The following is a 26,476-nucleotide window of genomic DNA, read 5'->3' as shown; positions in this document are numbered from 1 at the left end:
GGAACAGTGCCACTGGGGCTTTCAGCCCTCCCTGCAGGGAAATACGGACGTGGGGTGTGAGGCTGGAAGACTTGGTGGGCCTCCTCCAACCCTTCTTATCACCGGTGATGCATCCATCCTCCCGCCAGCTCTGGGGGAGGGGCACTGGCACCCATCATCCCAGCTGAGGAAACCAAGGACCAGAAAGCCCAGAGCTCAAAGATCCCAAGCCCATGGCTCCCAAACCCACCAGCCCTGGGCCTCCCTTCTCTAGGTTCTGACCCAGCCCATCCTCCTGGTTAAACCTGCCCTCTTCTTTCCCAGGAAGCACACCCAGAGCCCAAGGTGGGAGGGCCAGGGAGAGGGGACACAGGCCCTGAAGGGTGAGGAGGGAGCAGAGGTGAGGAGGAAGAGACTCATGCACAAGTGTTGTCTTTTATTTCCTTCCTCAGGCAGCTGCAGCTTCCCACCAACAACACCTCGAAGCGCAGGGTGGAGATGGAGGGGTGGGCATGGGGATGACCCTCGGAGCTCCAGGGCCTGGGACTACCCTGAGAGGTGAGGGCTGCAGGAGGCTGGGAGGCTCCCGTGCTGGCTGGGGGAGGAACCCACCCCCAGCAGTGACAGCAAATCACGGCGGCTACGTGGGCTCAGAGCTCGGCTGGGGGACAAAGGTAGAGAGACAGACACCAACCTCACGACTCAGCTGGTTGGGAGATCGGGGGCCAGATGCTGACCCTGACCCCTGGCAGCACCCACAGCAAATAGGTCTGCATCAATGACTCTGCGTGTCGGGGGGGAGAAGGGTACCTCTGGGGGCTTAAATAAAGGGACAGGGGGCAAGGGATGCGGCGGGAACAGAGTATGACCGTCTGGCCAGCGGGCCTAGCCTCAGGGGCCCCCGAAGCAGTGCGGAGCCTGCGCCGTGGCTTGCGAGACTCCTTGGCGGGGAGGAGGGAAGGTCTCGCAGCCAACGTCTCGGGCCCCACCTCTCTGGGCTCTTCGCGATCCTCACTGGAGGGCCAGGCTGGGGGAGAGCGGACGGGGCAGGGAGATGGGTGCCAGGGGGCCAGGCGGGCCTAGCGCAGGTCCTCCTCGTCGCCCTGGATCGTCTTCTTGATGCGCAGCAGCATGGTGGTGAGCCACTGGTCCAGCCGGGAGATGGCGTCGTACTCCTTCACCTGTGTGCGCCGGGGGACCGGTGTCAGGAGGGGCGGCCCACCCCGCGCCTGGCTCCCGCCCTGTCACCAATCCTAGCCCATGGTCTCTGTTCCCAAGAGCCTCCAGGCGTGTCCCTGTCAGCCTCAGTCCCCGAGGAGGAGCAAGGGGAGGCGTGGGCCCCGACCCAAGCCGGGGCGGCTCCCTTCTGTGTCTTTACTGGCCTGGGCGTGAGGCTTCCCTTGGGGGGAAGAAAGATTTTATGGTTGAAAAAAAAAGTCCAGTTTTCTTGTTTTACGGATGGGAAATTGAGGCCTGGAGACATGACGAAGCGGCGGGATGGACCTGACAAGTTTCGTCTCTGTCATCATTCAGAGGCCTACGATTGGTGATGGGCACCCAGGGAGAGACATGCTTGACAGATACAGTCTGGAAGACATAACGTGGGCCTAAGCTGGATGTAACTGAGTTCCAGAAAGCTCAGAACAGGGTAAGGAAAGGGAGAAACATCTCCATGGGATGGTTCTATCGGGGAAGCTGCTGGAAAGGGGGACCCTCCCAATGCTGCCTCTCCGGCACCCTTTGCTCCTCCTCCCTCCTGCTGTCGGGGAGGGGAGAGGGAATGATGCGACTCATTCCCTCCCTCCCTGCACATCCAGGACCACCCGAAGTGCCTGATGTGAGACAGCCTGAACTGCTCACCCAGGGGGACTCTGAGTGGTGCAAAGACCCTGGCCTTCAGGAGCAGACAGATATGGGCTCCAACCCCAGCTCTGGCCCCGAGAGGCCTCAGTGCCATCATCTCTAAAAAGCGGAGAACACTCCCCGCACCTCTTGGGGCTACTTGTGAGGATTCTGCAGCGACTGGAGAAAGGAGTTCATGGCCAGGGGCTGGGACTGGAGATAAAAACGGGTGAAATTGGGCTTCCCTGGTGGCGCAGTGGTCGAGAGTCCACCTGCCGATGCTAGGGGACACGGGTTCGTACCCCGGTCCGGGAAGATCCCACATGCCGCGGAGAGGCTGGGCCCATGAGCCATGGCCACTGAGCCTGCACGTCTGGAGCCTGTGCTCCGCAACGGGAGAGGCCACAACAGTGAGAGGCCCGCGTACGGCAAAAAAAAAAAAAAAAAAAAAAAAAGTGAAATTCATGGGACCACATCTGACAAGGGCAGCCACCCCTGCCAGCCACTCACCGCCTCGGTGTAGCTGTCCACGTTCTGTTCCTCGTGGGCGTCTAACAATTTCTGCAAGAGAATGGCAGGTGGGGCTCAGGGGCCCAGGCTGGCCTGAGGCCTGACCTGGATGAGATTCACACGCACACTATCTGGGTGAGTGAAAGTCCGGGGGACTCCCATGCTGACAGGAAGAAAGGGGCTGTGTTCCAGCCCTGCCCTCCGCATCACTAACACAGAACATCACGTGTGCACGCGTGCCCGTGTGCGTGTGAGATCCCGCAGCCTCCCAGCTCTGCCCCCAGCTCCATCGTTGACTGAATTTTACTTGTCTCATCCAGAAACTGGTGACCCAAATGGCAGACGAGGGGGAAACAAAAGACCCTTGAAAAGTACTGTACAAATCTCGGTGATCGTGCTAACCAGAGCCAAGCCTCCAGACTCCCATCCACACGCCCCGCTCCAAGCGCAGACGCAGGAAAGCGCTGGCCTGAGCCCCCGGCACTCACTTTCATCAGCTTGCACTCCCGGGAGTCGGAGAACGCAGGGAATAGCTCCTCATACTTCTGGACAGCGAGCTGAGTGTCGGCGAGGGTGGAGGGGAGGTCGAAGGGGACAAGTTAATAAAGAAGGGCCCTCGGAGCAGCTGGCCCGGCAGCCGAGGGGATCGGGGGCCGCTCTGGCCCCGAGTCAGCTGTCTGCGCCACCCCCCAGCCTCCAGTGACACTGGGCTCTGTGCTTCACGGAGCTGAGCTCAGTGCAAGCCTGGCTGCAGAGACAGCTGCAGGGGACGGGGGGCGGCGGGGGCCTGGGGGAGGGAGGAGGGTTCCCCAGGCCGGTGCTCAGTGCCTCTCCTGCACCCGATCCACCCAGGGTAGGGGCAATGGCAACAGCTGCCTGGTACTGCCTCATAACAGCCCATCCTATGTGTCAGGCCTGACGCCGGGCACTTCTCACGTTTAACCCTCACGAGGACCCGGGGAGGGTCGAACGATGGTGACCCTATTTTGAAAGTAGAAAACAGATCCAGAGATGGTAGTGACCTCAGGGCACAGGGGACGTGTTGGAGATCTGAACTGGCCTGACCCCAAAGCCCAAGCTCTCACCTGCCCTGCCGGATGCCGGCAAAGGGAGCAAGGGTGGGGCTCAGACACACCACGTGGCTGAGGATGGGGCAGCTGGAGACGCCAAGAAATCCCAGATGCCAGGAGAACCCAGCTCCTCTCCCTGGCCATTCTCCAACCCCTCACCCAGCCCGGACCCCTCTCTTGCTAAGAAGCCCTGAGAACAAGCGGGTCTGGCATTTAGGCTCTGGTTCAAATCATGACACTGGGAGTCAGAAAGATCTGGAATCCTGGGGCTGCAGTTTACTAGCCATGTGCTTTGAACAAGGGACTCTGGTTTCAGCCTCAGTGTCTTCAACTGTAAAATGGGGCAACCATGGTATCAACCTCATGGGGTGCGGTAAGGACTCAAAAAGTGCTCCCACAATAGAAAAAGCCTGGCACTGAGCAAGTCGGGAGTTGGAAACTCAAAGGCTACAGGGACTGAGCGAGTGAAATCAGGGATAGAAACAAGCATTTCCTGCTCAAAGGCCGAATGCCAGGGGCCAGACGTGAGTGAGGGGCTTACCCTCTGAAGGGGAAAGAGGTGACTCGGCCTAGTGACAGACACTGTGCTCCAAGGGCAGTCACCCTGTGTGTGGGGGGGTGGGGTAAGCTCTGGGTGGGCCCCTGGGCCTGGGCTCACCTTGGCGTTGAGCATGTCGATGCAGAAGTGGCAGAGAGCCGCCTTGAAGAAGTAGTCCTTGGCGCTGTACTTGAGCAGTGGGCTGTCCATGGCATTGGTCCCCACCTGCAGGCACGAGGAGGCGGGCAGCCAGAGGGCCAGGGTCACTGCCAGGCACTTGGGGGCCAGCTGGGAAGTGGGTTTGTTCCCCAGTGGGGCCCTGTTAACCCAGGACCCTGAGGGCAGGGAGAAGAGAGACCGGCCCTGGGGAAGTCAGCAACCAGTCTGTGAGTGACCGAGGACCAGGGTATGATGGGGAGTGGGGGTGTGGCCACAGGGCTGAGGCCAGGTGTCCGTGGGCTTCCCAAGGCGCCCGCGATGGTGGAAGGAGAGGCGGCCCTGCTGTCAGGCCCGACAGGAGGCTGGCACATCGGTGGGCAGAGGGGTGGCAGGCTGCGGGAACATGAGAGGCGGCGCCCGCCCCGCTCTCCTCCGAGGCCAGCTGCCTGCCTTTCTCCTGGCCAGGCTGAGCCCACCAGGGCGGCCGGCCCCCCCCCCACCCCAGTCCTCCCCGCCCAGCAGAGGGGAGCCTGCATACCCAGGGGACACCCCCTCCCGGGCCCCTTCTAGCAGGCTCCTCAGCTGCCTCTGGCTACCCCGGGCCTCGCAACTCTTCCCACTCTCTCCCTGACTCTGGTTCTTCAGAGTTGGCCTCACTCTGGGGCCGCCTGGGAAGCGCCCTGTGAGGAGTGTGGGAAGGGCCCGTCTAGGAAGAGGGCGGTGACACCGCATGGGGTCGTGGGTGGAGAGAGTGTTCAGCCAGGTGGAGCACAGGGTGAGGGCGTGGGGATGACCGAGGGAAGTGCAGAGAATGGGGGGGGGAGGGCAGGGCACTGGAGAGGATGAGAGACAGGACGAGGGGCACTGGCAGGCAGGATGGGGCGCCATGCCCGCCCCGCCTGCCCCCACCTGTTCGTAGATGTCAATGGCCTTCTGATACTGCTCCAGCTGCGCCGCGTAACCAGCCACCTTCAGCAGACACTTGTTGGCAGAGCTGAATGGGGCAGAGAGAGGGGAGGGAGGTGGGTGGTAGCAGGGTCTGGGGCCCTCACCGAGGGGCTGGGGCGGGCAGGAGGGGTACCTGTTGGACTCCTCGCCTTTGTAGTAGTCTGCAGACTGCTCATAGTGGGCGATGGCCTGGGGAGACATGGGCGGTGGGGGGAGGGCGAGGGGCCAATGCAGGCTTCATCACCTTTGGGCGCAATATGGCCCGGGACTCACCGGAGCCCTTTACCCAGGCTCTGCCGGTGCCCCGTGCTCCTGTCCTGGTCTCAGAGGACTGGCCTAGGCAGCCCTCCCCGGCCACTGGCCTGGCCCCACCTGCCACTGACCTTCTCGATGTCCACCAGCTCCGTCTCGTAGATCTCAGCAATGGAGATGTGGTGCTTGGCCGCGATGGTGAACCGGCCCTGGGTGAGACGTGGGAAGGAGCCCTCAGGACGAAGGGCGTCCTGAGTGCCCCGTCCCAGCTCAACCACACCCCTCCGGGTCCCCGAAGCTGGATCCTCAGCCGCCCCTGGGAGGGGAGGTGTGCAGAAGAAGGTCCCAAGAGACAGAGGGGCACGGGGCTTAAAAGGGAGGCTCTAGCATGAGCGGCCTGGGTCCGAGTGCTGCCCTGACTGGGTGACAGTGGGCATGTCCCTCCACAGAGTCTCCAGGGGACACAGGCAGATGGAGCAACACCGAGGTAACGTTTGCACAGGGACTTGCCAGAAGCTCTGGCCCAAGGAGGCATGTGACAGATGGTCCAGAGAGGCGGAAGGACCAACCCAGAGTCACCTGGTACAGGCTCCCCGCTGCCTAAGAGACAGCCTCCCTCCCGGCCTCCCTGTCCCGTGTGGCCACACAGCCCTTCTCACAGGTCAACCCCTGCTCCAGCTTCCCCTGCAGGCACCCAGGGCTTTCCCCAAGGATGCCTTCCAGCTCCCAGAGGGGCTGAGCACCTCCTACCTGCCTCCACCCGGTGGGGGTCCAGATGCCTGGCCCGCCACTCACACACGAGCCTGGTCCATGGCTACCTCCTTGCTGAGGGTAGCAGGAAGGGGCAAGGCCCTGGGCTCAGCCAGGACTAGTTTTGGGTCTCAGCGACTCCTGTTGGTAGGTGTGGGGCCCTGAGCGAGTCACGTCTCTTGTCTGGGACCCTCTTTCCTGACTGTCAAACGGGATGACAACAGTGCCCACCTCACGGGGCTGCTGTAGGGGAGACTAAACCACCCAGCTCAGAGCATCTGCTTCAATACATGGCAGCCGCTACCACCGCTGTAACGACACTACTACAGCATGGCCCTGGACCCGGCAGGAGGCAGGGCCCACGCTCCTGCCCAAGGGAGGGGTCTGACAAAGGTAGAGTGCGAAGGGGCAAAAAGTGGAGTTGACAGGAGCCAGGGCCTGGCTTTGGTCCACTGTCCTGGCTCCCTGGCATCAGGCCAGCAGCCGCCTCTCTGGACCTCATCTGTCGATGGGGATGCTCCCTGGGGCAGGGCAGGGGCTGAGCTGACTCTGGGCCCTGCCTACCCTCCCCAAATCAAATGGGACGCTGGCGGCGGGTGTCTGGGTAAAGGGAAACGCACCGGATACGCGAGGACCCCAACAGCAGTGACGTCTACGAGTGAGGACAACGACGGCCTGTGGGGGGCCAGAGGCAGGACCTGGGGAGGGGCCGCCAGCCCCTGTGACGTGCTGGGAGCTGCCACCAGGAGCCAGGCTGGTGAGGAGCTGCGTGAGGACCCAGCCAGCCCAGCCCGGCTCCGGTGACACCCCTCACCCTGCCAGTCTCCCACCTGCTCTCAGGGCCGGAGGAGGAGGGGGGAGGCTGGGGCAATATGGTAGGACTTGGAACGGGGTGGACAGGACACGCAGTGACCCTTACCATGTCTGTGTATATCTCAATTGCTCTCATCAAGCAGTTAATGGCCTCTGGGGAGAGAAAAAGGAAGGCAGGGAGGAGAAATGAGAAGGTGAAGTCATTTCAGCAGAGGCCGAGGAGAGGAGGAAGGTGCAGGGCTGCACTGGGAGAGGCCAGGGCTACGCACCTGAGCAGGGAGGGAAGGTGAGGGGATCCCCGAGATGCAGGAAACCTGGTCAGGCTAATTTATTCTGCTGTGACTTGCCGGGCACATGCTTTCAGGGGAGCCCTGCTGATACAGCTGCCCTCTCCCCCGGGCCAACACGACGCCACCACCATCCCAGCAACCCCTGGGACAGGGCATAGCCAGCTGGTGGCCAGACTCCCGTGGGTGTTTTGGGCCAGACCTGCCAAGGCCCTGCCCTTGAGGATGAGCTGCCGGCAGAGGCGGCAAAGGCTGACATCGGAGGAACGGCCAGGTCCCACCTGGGCTCTGCCACCCTTTCACGGTGGGACCCTGAACCAGCTGCATCCCCTGGCCTCCGTCTGCGGCAGGAGGCGGCTGGGTGCTGTGATGCTGAGGCCCCTGCGGTTGGGGTCTCCACTATTCTGCCCACATCCCACCCTGCAGCAGAGCCCTCTGCACCCTTCTCCACCTGGCACTGCTGCCTGCTGGCTCCTCAAGCCACAGGTTTCACCGACAAAACACACACACTGGGGTGGCACCTGGGAGGAAGAATTGGGGTACCTTTGTTGTACCACCTTTTGCAAGTTTTTAAATTTGGGAAAGGCATTTTTTTTTTTTTGACAAGTTATTTGGAGGATAGAGGGAAGCATGAGTGGGTGGCATTTTCTAGCAGATAGAGATGAGCTCTCGGGTGGATATTTTTTTAACACCATTTTAATGCATCTCAGGAGGAAAGGGTGTTGGGGGAGATGGAGGGAGACGGACAGAGAACCTGGACAGACCACAGCAGGTGGGCTCTGAGCTGGGGCAAGGTTGAAAATTCACCCCACAGTCCAGCATTTGTAAGCCCCCTGGTCTGCCGCTGGGGTCTCCAAAGTCAGCAGGGCCCACTGGGCTGAGATGCTGCAAAGAAACTGCAGGCCCGGTGTCTGCTCTCAAGGGGCTAATGGTTTCGTCACGCAGGGAGACATGTGAACAGAGGCTCTTAGGCCCAGACCTGTGGCTGGCCCTTCAGGGAGTCCACAAGCGCCCTCCCCAAATTTACAGGCCAAAAGGGGGTGTCTGTGAGCACTACTCTGGGGGAGGGAGGATTGGTAGGTCGGGTCCAATTCTGAAAGCCCCCTCGGGACCCCTAAAATATTCAGAGAGCGTACACCACTGGGTCAAGGTTCTGAGGCTGATGGGGGAAGCCTGAGGCAGCAGGGAAGAGAGAAAGAAGCAAAAAGGGGCAGAGAAGGAGAAAAGGGAGAGAACACCACAAACAAATACAACCTGAAGCAGTGTTACTTTAAAACACACACACAGATTTTGTGACAGAGCATTTCTGGAAGTAACTGACGAGCTGGCAACCCAGTGGTAAGGAGGATAAGGAACCAGGGGTAGGGCTGCAGTGCGGGAGCTGTGCACACCCCACCCTGCTCCATTCTCCACCCAGGGGGCTGGATGCGGCCAGCAGGTCCCCCCTGCAAGCGACTCACAGGCTCCCTCTCCTGGAACGATGGGGAGCACAAGCAGGCACCTACGGGCAGAGTGGCAAAGGTTGCCTGGGTGAGGTTAGCAGCCCTGGAGGGGGAGGCCGGAAGCTCCCCTGGCAGGACAGGCTCCCCTGCAGCGGCCGCCCCGGGCCTGCTGGCACTGGCCTGGAGTGTCGTCAGCAAGACGGCCCTTGCGGTGGCAATAGGGGAAGAAGGCTTACCCGCAGGCAGCAGCATGGATTCACAAGGTTGAGTCCCCTCGCTCCAGGACAGCTGTCTCTGAAAGCGGCAGGCTGCCAGCTGCCACCCCAGCCAGAGCACTAGCGGATTACCTGCTAACTTACTGGCTAAACCAGCTTATCTCCGGTCACCAGGACCCCGGGGGCGAACAGCCCGCGCACCCCGGCACACCTGCCCCCGACCAGCCACCTGCAGAAACCGGGAGCCAGAAAGGGGCTCTGGGAGTGATCCAGCCCCAGAAGGTCGGCAGGGAGGGCTGAGGCCCAGAGAGGGGAAGGCGCTGGCTTAGGGAGACAGGTCTCCTCAGTACAAGGGGGCAAATCGCAGAACCCCACGAAGAAGTAGAATGGGTAGAAGGAGGACGCCACATGTCTGGTACACAGCAGGTACCCAGTGAGGCTGGCAGTGAGGTTGGGGGAGCACATGGGGGAGGGCAAGTGGGGGTCTGGCCACTGCCCTGCCCTGGGTGCACGTGTGCGCACACACGCACCCCTGGGCCCAGCTCCCTGGCCTGGGTCTACCCATAGCAGCCGGCAGTGGCTGAGAACCAATGACAGCTGTGGTCATCACCTCCCCCCTCTGCCCTCAGCCACCGAGGAGGCAGCAGGCCACCCTCGGCCCACACTCAGGGCAGACTCGCAGAGGGAGAGCAGTGACAGGCGCCTAATCGCTTCCTTCCACCCTGGCAGTCCCAGGCACAGGCTCAGCTGCCTGTCGGTGGTGGGGAGGGGGGCGTTTCCAGGACTCCCATACGAAGTGCTGACACAGGGCGAGGCCTCTGAGGCAGGTGAGGCAAGCAGCGAGGCCCCGGGGAGCTGGCCACCTGCTTGGGGAAACGCGGCAGTGATCCACATGGGCCCTCCGGCTCTGCTTCACACGGCAAGCAGCGAGGGGTGGAGGCAGGGGGTGTCCAGGCCAGGCTCCCATCTGACGGGAGCCGAGGGCTGCCCCTTACTGGACGTTTATCACACTCAAGGGGCTGTGCTGGGCACGTCTGTGCTTTATCTCACGTGTGGTCTCTGCTTTACCAGACCAGGAAATGGAGACTCAAAAGATTAGGTGTCTCCCCGAGGTCACAGGGGAGCAGGCTCCCCCGGGCCTCAGAGACCACAGTGAGCCCCACCCTCCTTGACTGGGGTGGGCAGTCGAGACGCGGTGGTGCGGGGACGCTGCTGCTCCAACACCGCTCCCGGCTCAGCACCAAAAGCTGGAGCCCCAGCCGGCACTGCTCCCGGCTCTGCCCACACTAGGCTCTCCCCTGTGCCACAGCGCCTCCTGTTCCCTGAGAGCCACCGCCAGCACCAAATCCACCCCTTCCCACCTCAGCATCCAGGGCAGAGAACCAGGCTCGCTGATCTGATCCCTAGAGAAACCAAGTTGGCCTCTGAGCCCCAAGATGGGCACGTCACCACACCTAACCACTGCTGCCTTCCCACCGACGCCTCAGCCACTCTCCACGCTTCCAGAGGCTAGGCACCGGGCCACACCCCAGACCTGGGCCCTAGCACCCCCCACACACCCTGCAGAGCATTGCTGCTAGCTGAAAAGGCTCAGGTCAAAAGCTGGGGAAGGACGCGACATCACGGTGCCAGGTGGGGCCTGTCCCCCGGAAGCACAGGGGCTTGTTCGAAGAGCAAGTGGCGCTGTGCACATGCCATGAAGCCTGGCCTCAGCTCCCGCCCCAGACATCAGTCCTTCCAGTCACTTTGGACCAGCAGCTGAACGCCACAGATGCTAGGGCAGCGTCTGCAGGTCGACCAGTTTCCCAGAGAGAAGGCAGGCTGGGGGTGGGGGCCCTCTGCGGGGGACGCACAGACTTCCCTGGGTGATTTGAGCTGAAAACAAACCCAAGGTCACCCTGGGTCATCATCACATCACCACATGGCCCTGTGGCCCAGCGCTGCCAGCCAGGTGCACTTAGCTTTGTGCGGAGCGACGGCGGCCTACCCAGTCACAAGGCCTCCCCTCGGTTCTTGCTGAGCCTGAGCTCACACGTGTGAGACACCCGGCTACACAGGAACCACCCGTCAAGTCTGGGAACAGAGAACAGCTACTTGGTCCACACAGACGCCAAATCCTCCACTGGGAACTAGATGTCCCGATGGCGATAACGAATCCACCACCAATTCCCCAGTGCTGGTGTGTGAACCAGTGCTCACAGATCCTTGGAGAGACCCCTGGGCACTGGTGACAACTGCCCTTTCTTGGGAAGGATAGGCCTTTATCCCAAGGTGATGCATCTCCTTTCTTTTAAAAAAATTAATATTCATATATTTCCCATTCTCTTATGAGTGAATAGTGATAGTAGATGGTCATTTAAAAAAATAAGATTGTTGGGCTTCCCTGGTGGTGCAGTGGTTGAGAGTCCACCTGCCGATGCAGGGGACACGGGTTCACGCCCCAGTCCGGGAAGATCCCACGTGCCGCGGAGCGGCTGGGCCCGTGAGCCATGGCCGCTGAGCCTGCGCGTCCGGAGCCTGTGCTCCGCAACGGGAGAGGCCACAGCAGTGAGAGGCCCGCGTACCGCAAAAAAAAAAAATGAGCTTGTTAAAATTAAAAGTTGGCAACCAATGTCTGGCACCATGATTAAAAAATAAAATTCCGGGGAGACGCAAGCGGGAAATAAATAAATAAATAAATAAATGAAAATAAAATAAAATAAAATTCCGGGCTTCCCTGGTGGCACAGTGGTTGAGAGTCCGCCTGCCGATGCAGGGGACATGGGTTCGTGCCCCCGTCCGGGAACATCCCACATGCCGTGGAGCAGCTGGGCCCGTGAGCCATGGCCGCTGAGCCTGTGCGTCCGGAGCCTGTGCTCCGCAACAGGAGAGGCCACAACAGTGAAAGGCCCGCGTACCACAAAAAAAATAAATAAAATTCCAGCTCCACGAAATCCAGAAGTCTGGTACCCACTGGGTTGCGCTTCTACTTCCGAATGAGCCCAGGGGGACAAAAACGGTTTCCTCACACTGAGTCAGTCCCAAACTGGGCTTCTGTCCCCAGCACGCTCTCATTTTAAGGAACTTGTTCTCTGCAGCTACATCTTTGGGATCGGTTCTCTCTGACCCCATCCCCACCCCCCAGGGGGTAGGGAAGCCAGGTTAGGATAATTTCCGCTCCTTTTTCGGCAGCAACTCCTACCTGGCTGGTCTCTGAACCCCCTCCCACCCCCTCTCGCATGTTAATTCTGACAACAGAACAGACTTTCCTCTCTCCTGGCATGCGGTGGGTCTGAAATGTAACTCCCACTCCCAAATGCTCCCAGGCTCCAGGAGGGGAGGGGAGCGATCAGCTGCAGGCACAGAGCAGAAGGGGAGGCGGAGGCTTGGAGCGCGATGCCAACGCCAGCCGGAAGGGAGCCAATTCTGAAGTTAGAGCGCCAGCGCCTCCGGGCCAGCCTATTGCCTACTATCTTGGGTCGGAAACCTGAGGCCTCCTCTGGGTTGGGGCTCAGCTGGCGCTCTGGGCTGCCAGCTCCAGCAGCCCACAGAGGCCCTCACCTTGGGGGTCGGCTTTCTTGAACGCGTTGCCGGCGTCCACAAAGCAGGTGGCCGCGTCGTGCTTGCTCTGGAGCTGCAGGTGCAGCTGGGCTGCCTGGCAGAAGGCGTTTCCGGCAGCTGGAACAGAAAAGGGGGATCCCCGTCTTAGGGGGGTGCTCCACGTTTTAGGTTGCTCAGACAGGGCCCAGGGAGGTGGTCGAGCTCTCCAGGGGCAGGCAGAGTCGCCGAGAGAGGAAGAGCCTGGCCAGGGTGAGCCGAGGTGCAGGCCTAGACCTCGGGCCTCGACCTCGGGCCTCCTGACCCCAGAGCTGCTGCCCGCACCCCCGGCCCAGGGAAGCCTGGAAACAGCATCCCCGGCAGAGTGCCGGCTGAACCGTGGGATGGGGCTGCTCGGGGGTGCTGGGGAAGAGAGTGGCAATCAGGATACAGCTACCCCAGACCCCCCACTGCTTCTCCCCTTCCAAGACTGACTTCTCCCCGCACGGCCCCCAGCCCTTTCAATCTAACTCTCCGGCTCCCCTGCCTCTGTCCACATGCCGGTCCCTCGTCCAGAGTCGCGGCAGGTTGAGTGGCAAGGAGGCCTCACAATGTCCACTCCCCCAGGGGCTTCACGTCCAGAAAGGGAAACAGGACGAGATGCCACGAACTTGAGAGCATGGGGACCAATGCCCATGGGTGCAGGGAGGCGGAGACCACACCTGAAGCCCAGGCTGTCCTGTACTCAGCTGCGAACTGCCACCTTCCAGGCGCCCCAAGCCATCCTGTTCCCACGTCTCCGGCTCCTAACCTATCTGACTTGTGGGAGACAGCGGGACCCCTTCTCCTCAAAGGGTAGGGGCTGTGCTAACTGGGAGCTCCAATGGCCAATGCCAGCTCAGTCCTGAGGCCCCTGCCCTTCGTCCTCCTCCAGCTGAGTCCGAATCACAGAATTCCTGAGCTGGAAGAGGACAAGAGGGCCTGGCCCCCATCCTGTACCTATAGAGCAGGAGGCTAGACAAAGCCACCCAGGTTTTCACTATGCATGATTTCTTTCTTGTTTTTAAGGGCTCCAAACTTGAGTGCAGAATTTCCAGAGAAGTAGTATCATTGGGGGAAAAGTTAAAAAAAAAAAAAAGGCCTAAGACTTTTGTTTGAATATTTGGGGGAAGGAGGGAGGTGACAAATTTTAGGAGAGAAGCACCATCTATGCGATTGAAAAAGAAATATTCTTTCTCTAATGGTATTGTTACCTTAGGAGCATATAAAAATACACATAGGATCTGGCTCTAGGCATAATACATGCTATAAAAGCTTAGGAAAAAGCTCTTCTAATTTTCAGGACACCAAAAATATTCTCAGAAAACGACAGTCCATTCTGCCCTGTGCCTCCACACCCCGCCTTCACAGCCCCATCCCAGGTTTCGTTTCCTTTGTAGTCGGAAAGTTCCTCCCTGGGTTTCAACACTGTCTTTGCTTGATATTCTTGATCCAATCTTGCTGATGTCTGAAGCCATGTTATGAAGTCAGCCCCCAAAGGGCTCGAGCGCTGGCTTTTTGAACCTCTCTTCCAGGCCTGCAGGTAGCTCCCAAACAGATCTTTGGCCCCTTGGACCTCCAGGAGCTCCTCCCTGGACTTCCCTGGCGGTCCAGTGGTTAAGACTCTGAGCTTCCACTGCAGGGGGCACAGGTTCAATCCCTGGTCTGGGAACTGAGATCCCGCATACCGCACCGTGTGGCCAAAAGATTGAAAAAAGAGCCCCTCCCTGCCCACCCACCTCTCCTTGGCGGACGCCACCCAAGCTCCAGCCTTGCCAGGGTCTGACCATAACCCTCCTGGCCAAGTCAGAAGGGCCACTCCGCCCACCAACACAGCCTGTGAGAGTCTCAGGAGGCACGTGACCTGGGATGCCCTCTTCCGGGAAGAGGCCCTTCCAGTATACTATGATACTGTGTATGTGTGTCTTGCCCCAACTGGAGTGAGAGCACACAGATGGCTGGGGACCTTGTAAGTGCTCCTGAAGTCTGCCAGTCTGTTGACTGGAGTTCTCTAAGGGCTTCCCCTCCCACTCTAGAGGGAGGGGTGCTGCTAATAGGAGTGGGAAATGGAGCTCGCAGCTGCCACTGTGCTGGGCTGACTGCTCTGCGTGGGGACGACTGATCTCAATGAACCCACATGACAGCCCCGCAGGGTCAGGACCGTTCCTTTCCCTGTTGCCATGCTAAGGAGGAAACAGTTTTGGAGAGGCCAGGTAACCTCCCTGGGGTCACGTGGCCAGCCTGAGCTGTGACACAGATCCAAGTCACTCTGGCTCCAAAGGTCAGGAAGCCACATGGGGCAGGTTGAGCCCTCCAGCTCCAGAGTCAGAGTTCTGGTTTCTGAATTCTGCTTCAGTCACTCACTAGTCGTGGCGTGTTGGGCAAAGGGCTGGGCCAAGCCTCAGTTTCCAAATCTGTGAAATGGGGATGTTAATGGTACTGACGCTCATGGTGTTGCTGTGATGATTCAGTTAAATAATGCAAGCTTGGTGCTTAGGAGAGTGCTCAATAAATGGAGCCATGATTAATGTTATTATCGGAACCACTTGAATCATCCCCAGCCCAGAATTCAGACTCTGATGGAAGTATTAGGGAACTGCTTCCACGGAAACTTGAGATTCTTTCTTTCTTTTTTTTTAGTAGAAGTATAGGTGATTTACAATATTGTGTTAGTTTCAGGTGTACAGCACAGTGATTCAATTTTACATATATATATATTCTTTTTTCCCATTCTTTTCCATTATAGGTTATTACAAGATATTGAATACAGTTCCCTGTGCTATATAGTAGTAGGTCCTTGTTGGAAACCTGAAATTCTGAATTTAAGGAGAAACCCCTCAAAGAGCTCATAATCTACATGGGTCTATCTGAATTCAATAATCTATTTATCCTTATCCTCTAAGTTCTCATTCCAAGGCCCTGGTTGTAAAATAACCCAGTGGGCTCGGAATGACCAGATGGCAGGCCAGTGGATTTGTAAAGCTGGAGATGGCATTGGTGGGGGAGCTGCAAGGCTGAGGCCTCAGCCAGGCCTCTGGGACTGGAAGCTGAGGGGAAAGAGGAGAAAGAGCCATGGAGGCGCTCTAGCAGGGATCACATACCACTCCAGTTTTTGGCCATCTTGAACATGTTTGCTGCTCTGGCGTAGATTTCACATGCTTCCTCTATTTTGGATGAGCCTCTGGGAAAAGGGAAAGGAAAAACAGGTAAGAGAAAGATCTGATCTGGTATCAAAGAGAAAGCAAGCCAGGGCTTCCCTGGGGGTCTGGCGGTTCACTAAGACTGAGCTTCCAATACAGGGGGCACTGGTTCGATCCCTGGTCAGGGAACTAAGATCCCACATGCTGCACAGTGAGGCCCCCCCAGAGAAGGAAAAAGCAAGCCTTCTGCCCCAGCGACAGTGGAGATGTGTCCTTAACATCGCCCGCTGGATGGTGGCCCCACCCCAGCATGTCCCCGTGAAGCCAGCTTCCCAAGTCCAGCTACAGCTCAGGCCTCTGCCCGGGCTCAAGGGAGATGGAGCTGGTGGCCCCCAGCCCCCATGCAAAGGCTGGCTAGGCCCTCGCTGGGCAGGTCTGGGCTGGACCCTCATTGTGGGGGGGGGGGCCCTTCCCAACCACCCCCAGGAGCCCTGCCTCTGACAGTCTCCTCCACTTTCTGCTCAGATGCTCAGTGCTGACCACTGGATCCCAGGCTCTCTGCAAATCCCTTTTCCCCATGAGACTGCAAAGCATTCTGGGGGAAGAGTCCATCCTTGGACACCTTGTCCTTTCCTCAATGCCCTAACCCTGTCCCTTGCACACTGCAGCTGTCCAATGAAGACGTCTCAACCCTAAAAGCGTGTTGCTGCCAATTCACGACTAGGCAGATATATAATGATACAGACATATAAAGAAATACTGTTTTTAAATATGTACACCGAAAGTTCCCATTTGTGTTAAAACAAAACAGAAAAAGAGGGTGAAAACAGAAACATACATGTAAACATAGAAGATTTTTGGAAAAATACACACACAAAAAATAGAGTATTCTTCTCTAAGGTGGGGTCTGTAGGACTGGGTGCCAGGTGTGGGAGACAGACTCATATCCCTCGCTAGGACTGTCTGGATTTTAAAATCGTCTGCATATTTCCTATTCGAGAAAAAAGATATGTATATATTTTAAATATTAGCATTTACGTTGGGTTCTGTGATCCAGCAATGAATTACATTCCTAGCAATTTATCCTAAGAAACTAAGCAGAGGGACTTCCCTGGTGGCACAGTGGTTAAGAATCCGCCTGCCAATGCAGGGGACACAGGTTCGAGCCCTGGTCCGGGAAGATCCCACATGCCGCGGAGCAACTAAGCCCGTGTGCCACAACTACTGAGCCTGCACACCTAGAGCCTGTGCTCTGCAACAAAGAGAAGCCCACGCGCATCAACGAAGACCCAACGCGGCCAAAAATAAAAATATATAAATAAACTAAAAAAAAAAAAAGAAAGAAAAAACAAAGAAACTAAGCAGAGAAGCTACAAGGATGTTCAGCACAAGATTATTTAAAATGGCAAAGTAATGGGAATTCCCTGGTGGTCCAGTGGTTAGGACTCGGCGCTTTCACTGCCGGGGCCCAGGTTCAACCCAGGTTGGGGAACTAAGATCCCACAAGCTGTGAGGCTGCCCACCGGCCACCCCCCCCACAAAAAAAATAAAGCCACACAAATACATCATCTTCACTGTCCTAGCCCTCAGCGCTGTGTCAACTGGCCCTGGAACCTTGCCGACACCAGCCACAGAGGGTGAGGGCCTCCGACATAATTCTGGACGCAGTATGGGGAGCACCCCTGCCCTCTGCACTGCTGGTGAGGCAGGGCCAGCGTGCCCATGCTTTGGATGCACATCAGATGTTTGTTATAATAATCAAACCAGAGCCCCGGAGTCACCCTCCCTGGAGATCTCACTCAGCAGGTCTGGGTGGGGCCTGCCATCAAGATCTGTAACAATGGCCTCAGATGATTCAGATGATCAGGCGAATCTGGGAGGGAAAAAGCTGACCTAGACTGACCTCTTGGGAAGCAGCCACCAGTGACTTGTCCCATGTCAGGTAACATCGGAAGGCAATACCCCCAGGGCGGGCTGGCAGGGTGGCTGGGACTGGAATCCTGGCTTCCTGAATCCAAATCGCACCAGGTAAGCTGCTTTAGATGAAAAGTCTCCCCTCTGCCTTCTGGGGCTGTGCTGACACTGCACGCACCCTCTGCTGTCCCCAGAAAGCAGCCCTGAGGGATGTGGTGACACACACCTCCCACACTCCACCCTGCTGGGTTCCCCCATCTTCCCACCACAGCTGCACTAGACGCCTTGGGCCTGGGGCCCCTATTTGGAGTGAACCCACTCCCGGCCCTGGAGAGGTGAGGAACTTTCACAAGTTTTGGGCAGAAGAGATTTCAGAAGGGTCCCTGGGGGCCAGGCTACAAAACCCCCTGGGGGATCTTCTCTGGAAGGTTCTCTGAAAGGAGTCAGGTGCACTCACAGGCCGAACCCCAGATCTGCCCACCCCATGGGTCCCCTAGCGCATCCTTCCCTTCCTTGTGGGTGCAATTAAGTCCTCTCCAGACCCAGACATTCTCTGAAAAAGCTCAGGTTCCCGGAGGAGCAGAAATGGCCCGTCCCACCACGGAGAGGCCCAAAGCCCGGTGATAACAATGAGCAGAGTCAGCCCCAGCTGGCTTGTCGCAGCTCAGTGGGACGGGGCAGACTCAGAACACAAGGCCTGTCAGCTGCTGGGCTGAAATTCTATGATCCCAGACTAAGCTGGGCCAACCCCGTGCTGGCTCACTGATTCTAACTGCGGGTGGAAAAGCCAGAGGGATTAACATCTCCTCAGGCCTCCAGGCCTGCCTTCTCCTTCCCCTCAAAGCTTGGGTCCTGGCCACTCCCATGACCAGGCGATGACAGGAGAATCTCTGGAGCTCTAGCCTCTTGCTTTAGAGATGGAAGTGGAGTCATCAAAGGGGAAAGTAATATGGCTCGGGTCCCTGGCGAATCCTGAGAAACCATTCACATAGCCATTTATTCAACTGGGGAGCAAATATCTGAGCATTTATTATGTGCCAAGCACTGCAGGTAACAGTAGCAAACAAAGGAGAAGGGCCTGACCCTCAGTGAACAGGACATCAGCAAGACAACTGCAGAGGGACCGGGGGATGAGGGGCTTCTCTGAATGGGCAGGTCAGGGCAAGCTGCTGTGACTATGTGAGATTTAAGCTTAGTCCCCAGAGATGACGAAGGAGCCATCCATGTGAAGCGGGAAGCACATTCTAGGCAGCAGTCACAGCACGTGCAAAGGCCCTGAGACAGAAACAAACTTGGCTAGTTCAAGGAAGAGAAGGGGACCAGGATGGCTATGGTCCAGGGAGTGGCAGGCATTGAGGCTGGAGAGGTGGACGGGGGACCCCATGCTGGAAGCAAGGACAAGGGTTTAGGCCCTATAATAAGGAGCGTTCTGCAAGGAAAGAACGGGCAGAAGGAAGAAGAGCCCAGCTCCTCTGCTTTTCCAAGCTGTCTCTGCATGTGATACACCTGCATTGTTTACTACAGGATTTCTCTCCTTGGTCAGGTCACTTCAGGTCACTTATCTAAGAGTGGCCTCCCCGACAAAACCCACAAACTCGCTGAGGGAAAGAAACCAGGCCTCCCTCGGACCCCTGCACAAGGGCCAGAGGGGCTAGCTGGCCCTGCATCTTCTCAAGAGCCCAGGTGGCAGTGCCTGTGACAGCTGACTGTCCCTCCCTCCACCGATCCCCCCAAGCTGCCTCTGCTCCGTCCTTCCCATCACACAGCTCTGAGCCACACTGGGAATAGAGGGAACTGGTTTGGGCCGGGCTGGTGCAGGGCTGTCTATAATTACCCCACTCAGCTTTGCTTTCTCCCCTCCGCAAGGCGGAGGAAGCAGTCTCAGGTCTCCCAGGCACAGCCACCATCCTCCAGTGGCTGCCATATGGAGGGAAGGGGGCGGTGCCAGGCATGCACAGATAGCCCGGTGGGACCCGGGCCAGGGGGTCCGCAGGGCAGAGTCTCAGCCTCCCTCCTTCCTTTCTCCATCCCCTGGGCACTTCCCGGCTCCCAGAAACAAGCCACCCACCCAACCTGCAGTCTCCTGAGGGCCTCAGAAGGCAAGGCAGGTGGAGTAACTCCCATGTTAGGTCCCCGACACTCCCTAAACCCCTGTCCTTCTGCGGCGCCATAGACACCTGCCCTCAGCCCCCTCCTCAGCCTGAAGGTCCCCGGGAAGAATGGACCCAAGGGCCGGTCCGGCCCCGACCTCCTCTCCTTTGCTGTGCATCCTCACGACTCATTACAGTGGCCTGCCAGGTGCCACCTGAAGCAGTACAGAGAACCTCACAGTCACCCTCTAGGTATGACCCTGGCTTACAGAGGAGGAAGCTGGGGCTCACAGTGGTGAAGGGGCTGGCCCAAGCCGATGCTGCCGGGAAGCGGCAGGGCCGGGGAACCTGCCCTGCCTCTTGCTCACCCTGTGATCCAGGAAGCTTCCTTCCCTGTGTCCAAGAGTCTTCTGGAAAAGGAGGGGGCGCACAAGCTCCCTGCCTGCTCCGGCCTCTCCGGTCGGTCGATGAAACAGCCAGCACTGCTCAGGTTTCCCTCATCTGAGGAGGAGATGCTGCTCTCAGCGGGAGCCAGCCTGAGCAGCCTCGAGGCCCCGAGGGAGTCATTAAGCCAGCCCCCCGCTGAGCCCTAGCCCACCTCACGGAGTGGCAGGCTGAAGGTACATCAGAAAACAGGCCCCTGGCACCGGGAGCAGCGGCCCCCCCCAGCCTCGCCCCCCTGCCGACTGCACCGGGGCTGGCAGAGCCAGAGCCGCGGGGTCTCTGGGCATCTCTCGGCCTCTCCTCCTCCATCGCCCATGAGCGCTAAGCCCCTTGCTGCCCCTCTGGCTCTGCGGTGCATCGAGCTCCCGAAGGGCCCCAGGAACGACGGAAGAATCCAGTATTACACACTAACTGCCCAGCTGTGAAATGCCTGGACGGGCAATGGGGAGAGAGAGAATGCACTTGGGGGCCGAGAGACCTGGGCTGAGGTCAGCCTTGGGCACTTTGCTAGCTATGTGGCCTTGGGCTAGTGATCCCTGAGCCTTGGTTTCTTTATCTGTAACACAGAGACAATGAGCCTGACCTGGGAGGCGTCTCGTGAGGATGAGAAGGCGCAGTACCTGGCACACAGCACAGTGAGGCCCGGAGCAGGCGCTCAAACAGCTGCTATTATATGAAGGAGGAGAAATACACCCCAAGGGCTGCCGGCCGCCCGGCAATGGGAATTCTAGAGTCGCTCAGGGTGGGTGGAAAAATCGAGGACCACAGTCAGGCAGGCCTGGGCTCCGGTGCTGGCTCGTGGTGCCCCGGCCTCTGCTTCCTCAGCTGTAAGTGGGGCTAAGACACCACAGCCGGCAGGCCTGCTGGAGGCACAAGGAACACCCCCTGCCCCCGCAGGCAGCAGCCAGGAGAGCGCCTGCCACACAGCAGGTGCTCAGCCAACGAGAGCATCACTCGCTTCAGGCTGGCGGAGAGAGCAGCTTCTGGAAATGTTCTCCTTTCGCATCGCAGTGTGGGCTTCATCGCCTTACCTCCAGATTAGCTAAGCGGCGCCCCTCCCCTGGCTTCCACAGAGCCGGGGGCCTCCCACCTACCCCACCCACTGAACACCACACTGATGGGGCTGGTTCCCGGGCCATCGCCCTCCTGCCCGTGAGCTCAAAGGCAGCGGCCACGCCTCCCACACAGCCCAGCAGGCCTTCCCATGGTTCTTATACGGATGCCCTCTGCAACCCAACAGGATTCCTTCATCCCAGCCAGAGCGCCCAATGGTTCCTATTCTTAAAAGATGTTTTGGAAAGACCCTTGCCTCTCAGTAGCCCCACTCCAAACAGGAGTGTCGAAACCTCTGTGTGAGCAGACAGCAGGGTCCCATCCATCAAGAGAGGCAGAACCCTCAGACTGCAGGGAAATGACAGCCGGCTCCCCTGGAAGCCTTGTGTCCCCTCAGGAAAGCCTCCACTCTGAGCCCAGGCAAGAGAGGCTGCGTTTGAAGTTGTGGATCTTGGCAGCTGGCAGGGGACAGCGAGTCACCTCGGTGCCCAGCTCACCGGCACCCTGGGGTCCTGCGTGCTCTGCAGGTGGAGGGTGGTCTGGAAGCCGGCACTCCTCAGCCAAGGGCCCAGGGGGGTCCTGGATGGGGGACACCTACCCAGAGGACCTTGGCCGCAGTCTCTGCCTCAGGAAAGCCAGCCTCCAGGGCTCCCAGGGGTTGCTGGTGCCCAAGAGCGGTTCAAGCAGGAACTGTGTCAACATTTGATCTGCAGGCTGCTGTCTGTGCACAGAAAGCACCCCGTTATCTCTAGTTCTCCAGCGCCTCGGGCTCAACTTCCAATCACAATACCCAATACTAATACTGTTGATAATAGTAAGCACTTAATAAGCACTCACCAGGGTCAGGCACCATGCTCGCAGCGCTTCACATGCATAACCTCATTCTCTCCTTAGGACAATCCTACGAAGTAGGTATTACTATGATCTTCAGTTCAAAGAAGAAGAAACTTAGCTAAACACACTGGTATCTGAGTGGAAAGAAGTTTTTATTTTGGATTTGGGGGAAGGGGTCACGGGGAGATGTCAGGGACGAGAAAAAGCACCAGGAACAGAACCACTGTTTGGAATCTGCGCAATCCCAAAGGGGTACAGCGAGAAGTCTGGATCCCTCGGGAGACAGGCAGCAGGAAGGAAGAAAAAGCGCATCTTGCATCTCCCCTCTCCTTTTCCACAACTGCATCGTCTTTGGGAAATCGCCACCTTTCTGCTTCCAGAGCAGAAGTCTGGGCTGCTCTCCCATCTCCTGAGCCCTGGCTGGGGAGCTGAGGAGGGGAGGGAAGGTACAGAAGCAGCTCGGATCTGTGAGCCGGCTGGTACAGCCTCCCTCCCAGGCTGCTGGTGCACCAAAGCCCCCTAGTGTCTGGCAGCCCAGAAACAACGAAGAGCAAAGAAGGCCTTAACAGCTAAGGTGACGGGGCTGCCCCCGATCCCAGGCGGGAGCAACCCTCCTTGGCCCTTTTGACATGAGCAGAGACCTCTCAGTTTGGGCTGCTGTCATCGCTGAGGTTCCTGAAAGGGGAAGGAGGAGCAAGAGGGACAAGCTGAGCCCTGACACTCCCCGCTCCAGTCCTCGGAAGCCACAGCGGGTTGTGAAACGCTGAACCCCAGCAACCCCGGTTCCAGAGGGAAGGTGTCAGGAGTGGTTCCCGCCCATGAGGCAAGTCCTCTCGGGCTGGCCCCTCCGGCAGACAGGCTTTGGTCAGGGGGGTCTCGGTCTCTGTCTGCATCCCTGTCCTGTGCGCTAGCCTTGCACCATGGCAACCGCTCTTGGAGCTGAAGGGTCTGGGATGAATGCACCTGCTCTTTCTTTCAGATGTTTGGAGAAAACTGTCACGTGGGTGGGGAAGATGGGGGAATCAGAGGAAGGAAAGCTCCCTAAGACGCCTAGTTAGCCAACATCCTCCCTAAACGGAGTGCCCTGAAATGGGCCCGAGCATCAAGGACAAACTTTGTGTGGCAGCAAGAGGGCTTTGGGATCAGACAGGACAGTGTGTGAACACGATCTCCCACTCACCAGAGGACTGGGCAAATATACCAATATCTCTAAGCCCCCATTTGTCCACCTCCACGGGGATGTCGTGAGGACTACATGTGAGGACACAGGTAAAGCGCCTGGCCCAGGCCGGACTCAGACTCAGAGTGAGCACTTAATAAACGTTATCAGCTATTATTACTGTCACCGTCTTCACTCTCCCCAACACCAGCTGCTGCAGTCCTTTCTACAAGGCAAATGGGAACCCTCCAGCACTGGCCCTACTATGGATTGAATGCTTGGGTCCCCCACCAAAATTCATGTGTTGAAACCTTAACCTCCAAGGTGATGGTATGAGGAGATGGGGCCTTTGTGAGGAGATTAGGTCATGAGGGTGGAGCCCTCATGATTGGGATTAGTGCCCTTATTAAAGAGACCCCAGAGAACTAGTTCACCCCTCCCACCGCCCTTTCCACAATGTGAGAACACAGTGAAACAATAGCTGTCTATGAGGAAGCAGGTCTTCATCAGACACCAAATCTGTCAGCACCATAATCTTGAACTTCTCAGCCTCCAGAACCATGAGAAATAAATTTCTGTTGGTTGTCAGCCACCGAGCCTATGGTATTTTGTTACAGCAGCCTGAACAGGCTAAGACAGGCCCCCATTAAAATCCTCAATACTCTCCAACACCTCCTCAAATCCAAGCCCTTTGTCAGAAGACCCTCCAGGACTGGGCCTGGTTCTTGTTCAGTCTCACCCCCTTCTGCCCATTCTACGTTTATGGGCTAACACGGAAGCCCCTGCATTAAACCTTCATCTGGGCCTTGCTCAAACTGTATCCTCTGCCTGAAGCAGTGCTCCCCCGCCAGAGGGTACCCCTGGAACTCCTGTTCATCCTCCCAGATGGAGGTCTCTCCTCTGGGGAGCCATCCCTGTTCCATTTAGATCTTGGTTCCCCATCATTTCGGGCAGAACCTCCCCTCACACTAGACCTCTGTTCACACAATTCCCTCTGCCTAGAACACCTTCCCCAGCCCCCACTCCCTTAGCATGACCTAGGGTTCCTTGGGGCCCAGCTCACACCTCACCAGAACCTTCCTTCAGCTCATGCAGCTTCCTCTCAGGTCAGGAACCTCCCACAAACGACAGAATCTAGCCCTTAGTCACATTTGACAATTTTGCTTTACTAGTGTTTTAGCAAGCGTTCATCTTGCCTTCCCAACCAGGTGGCAGGTGTTTCAGGGTCTCACTCAGCTGCTCCCTCCAAGCACGGCCCAACAGTACACTAACCCCCAGTCCAAAGGGACCAGACACCAAAAGCCACCCAGGAAAACCATTACCGAAAACTGAGCTCTTAGCCCCACCCCAGAACACTGCACTTTTATTTCTCCCCTTGTGAAGGAAGCAGAAACACACATACCCTCTCCCCACTCTTAGCCTCCAAAATAAAACATTTCTCACCTAATCAATACAGGCCATCAGCCCCGGATGTTTCTCCACACCAGGCAATTCTCAGCCAGGTTACTCAAGTTCTTTCACTAAACATAATCCACCCTCAAATAACAACGAGCGGCTCCCATCTCCTTTCCTGGAAAGAACCCTCCCCCACTTCATTTCTTACCAACCTCCTAACACCATGTCTCCCAATCCCTGGTCCTCCCCGCAAGCCCCTTCCCCAGCCTTCTGGATGACTCTCCCAGCCTCACAGCCCTCCCCAACCTCTGCCTGTCTCTGCTGCCAGGCTCCATGAGGCCCCCTCCTCACAGTTCTTCCTAACTCACTACGAACTCACCCGGCCTACTGCAGCTCTCCTCCCAGGCCGATGAGCAACACAACGCTCCTCAGTCCTCCGCGGCCTTCTTCTCCCTCCACCCGGGGCCTCAAGCCCCCTCCCCTCACCCTATTAAATCTCCATGGCCCGGAGTTCCGTTCCCAACCTCTTTCATCTCCTCTCTCATCACACCGTTTCTCCCTGCTCTGACCCCCCCATCCCCACTTCTCCCATCAGACCCCTACCTTGATCCCCACCAGCCCCGTACAGGCTCCACACCTGTTTCCTTCCTGGAAGTAACACTAATGGTAGCTAGCACTCTCAGAATGATAACCACGTCCCAGGCGCAATTCTAAGCACTTTACTTGCATTCTTATTCTATACTAGGAACAACCCTGAGATAGATTTCACTAAGCTCCCCTGTAACAGGGAAATTAAACAGCTTACCCAAGGTCAGGAAATGGCTGTTGACACTCCTAAGCCACTAAAATGCCTCAAAGGATGGCCAGCCAAACAACTTTTACGAGCCAACATGAACTTTATGTGAAATGTCTGCCGCACTGCAGGTGTTGGTTCTGTCTCCCAGACCCCTTCAGCGGTATCCTGGGCACGCCACTCTCATCCTACTCACAATGCCCACCCAATCCTTACTCAAGGATCACACAGCAGGCCTTCGGCCCCTTTTGGTTTACTCATCTCCCTCATCTCTCCCTTTTAACCCTCCAGTTCCTAAATCAAGCCTCACCCCACCTTAGTCTCCAGCCTCCCAGTCCAGGCTTCTTCAGAAGCCGTAACTCCATCACCCCAGGGATTCCTCTGCTCAGATCTCAGGGTGTCAGGTCCCCTTACACTACTCAGCCGTGACCAAGGCCATACCCATCCCAGACACCTCACACATCTCAGACTTGGGCTCATCATCCCAGGATCACCTTAGCCCTGCGCCCTGAGCCTGCGTTCACACAAATCCACCGCCCCAGGCCTTGGAAAGGTGAAGCCCTCGGGCAGGGGTCCTCAGTTCCAGGGACCCAAGACGCCCGTCTGGGATCCTTCAAATAGGTTCTCCTAGAGCTCCAAAAGGCTTCTTGACCTGGTTGCCCTCCCAGGTTCCCTCAGTCCCGGCAGGCCAGGTCCCCTTCAAGGCCTGAGACCATACTCCCTCGGCCCAGGTTCTCCACCAGCCCCTTGGCCCATCTTCAACCTGGGTCCCCTTCCTGCCTCCAGATGGTGTCGCCTCGGCCTGGGTGTCCTCAGCCCAGGGTCCTTCTACCATCTGGGACAGACTCTCCTCAAACTATTCTGCCAATGCCACAACCCGGGCACCCTGGCCCTCGGCCGGTGTCACCTCTGCTGCCTTAGACCATGTCACGTAACCCCGCAAGCCGCCCCCACCCCGTCCTCTAGGTTCGAGCCCTTCGTCTCTATCGCCGCCCCAGTCTATGACTCCTCTGTCCTCTCAGTCTAGGTCCCGGCCGGACCCCTCGGCGCGGTTCTTACCCAAAGAGGCCCGAGAAGAAGGACTGTGAGTTCTTCACTTTGCGCTCCGCCTCGGCCAGCAGCGCCATCGCCTCCGCTTCCTTCCCGGAGTTGTCCATGGCGGCCGCAAAGGTACTCAACAAACCGCCCGACCCGGGCCCTCGGAGGACTCAGCTGCGGCCGGGCGGCGGTACACAGGTCAGGACAGCTTAGTGGTCTGCGTTGACGTCGCACCGGCGCGCGCCTCAATGCGGCC

At 58.0% G+C, this 26,476-nt stretch overlaps 1 protein-coding gene across 1 annotated transcript; it reads right to left on the bottom strand.

Moving 5' to 3' along the window:
- Positions 1–400: 400 nt before the first annotated feature.
- NAPA (NSF attachment protein alpha) lies at positions 401–26,476 on the bottom strand. The gene is made up of 11 exons (XM_060000913.1): positions 26,242–26,476; positions 15,462–15,541; positions 12,346–12,462; positions 6,968–7,014; positions 5,430–5,507; positions 5,180–5,235; positions 5,008–5,092; positions 4,060–4,164; positions 2,820–2,888; positions 2,332–2,382; positions 401–1,160 (listed from the first exon to the last, which is right to left on the bottom strand). The coding sequence occupies exons 1-11, from the start codon at positions 26,337–26,339 to the stop codon at positions 1,059–1,061; spliced, it is 888 nt and encodes a 295-aa protein (XP_059856896.1). The 5' UTR covers positions 26,340–26,476; the 3' UTR covers positions 401–1,058.

Source organism: Delphinus delphis, chromosome 20 (assembly GCF_949987515.2).
Source record: "Delphinus delphis chromosome 20, mDelDel1.2, whole genome shotgun sequence".
NCBI lineage: Eukaryota > Metazoa > Chordata > Mammalia > Artiodactyla > Delphinidae > Delphinus > Delphinus delphis.
Note: the sequence above shows the minus strand (reverse complement) of the source record. Positions and strands in the feature narration are given on the sequence as shown.

What these genes read in the sequence shown, in the direction of transcription:
- NAPA (XM_060000913.1), bottom strand. Translation starts at nt 26,339, where the DNA reads ATGGACAACTCCGGGAAGGAAGCGGAGGCGATGGCGCTGCTGGCCGAG. An exon ending in AGCTGGTGGACATCGAGAAG is followed by an intron (nt 5,236 to 5,429) that starts GTCAGTGGCAGG and finishes ATGTCTCCCCAG; the next exon opens with GCCATCGCCCACTATGAGCA. An exon ending in TCGACATGCTCAACGCCAAG is followed by an intron (nt 2,889 to 4,059) that starts GTGAGCCCAGGC and finishes GCCGACACTCAG; the next exon opens with CTCGCTGTCCAGAAGTATGA.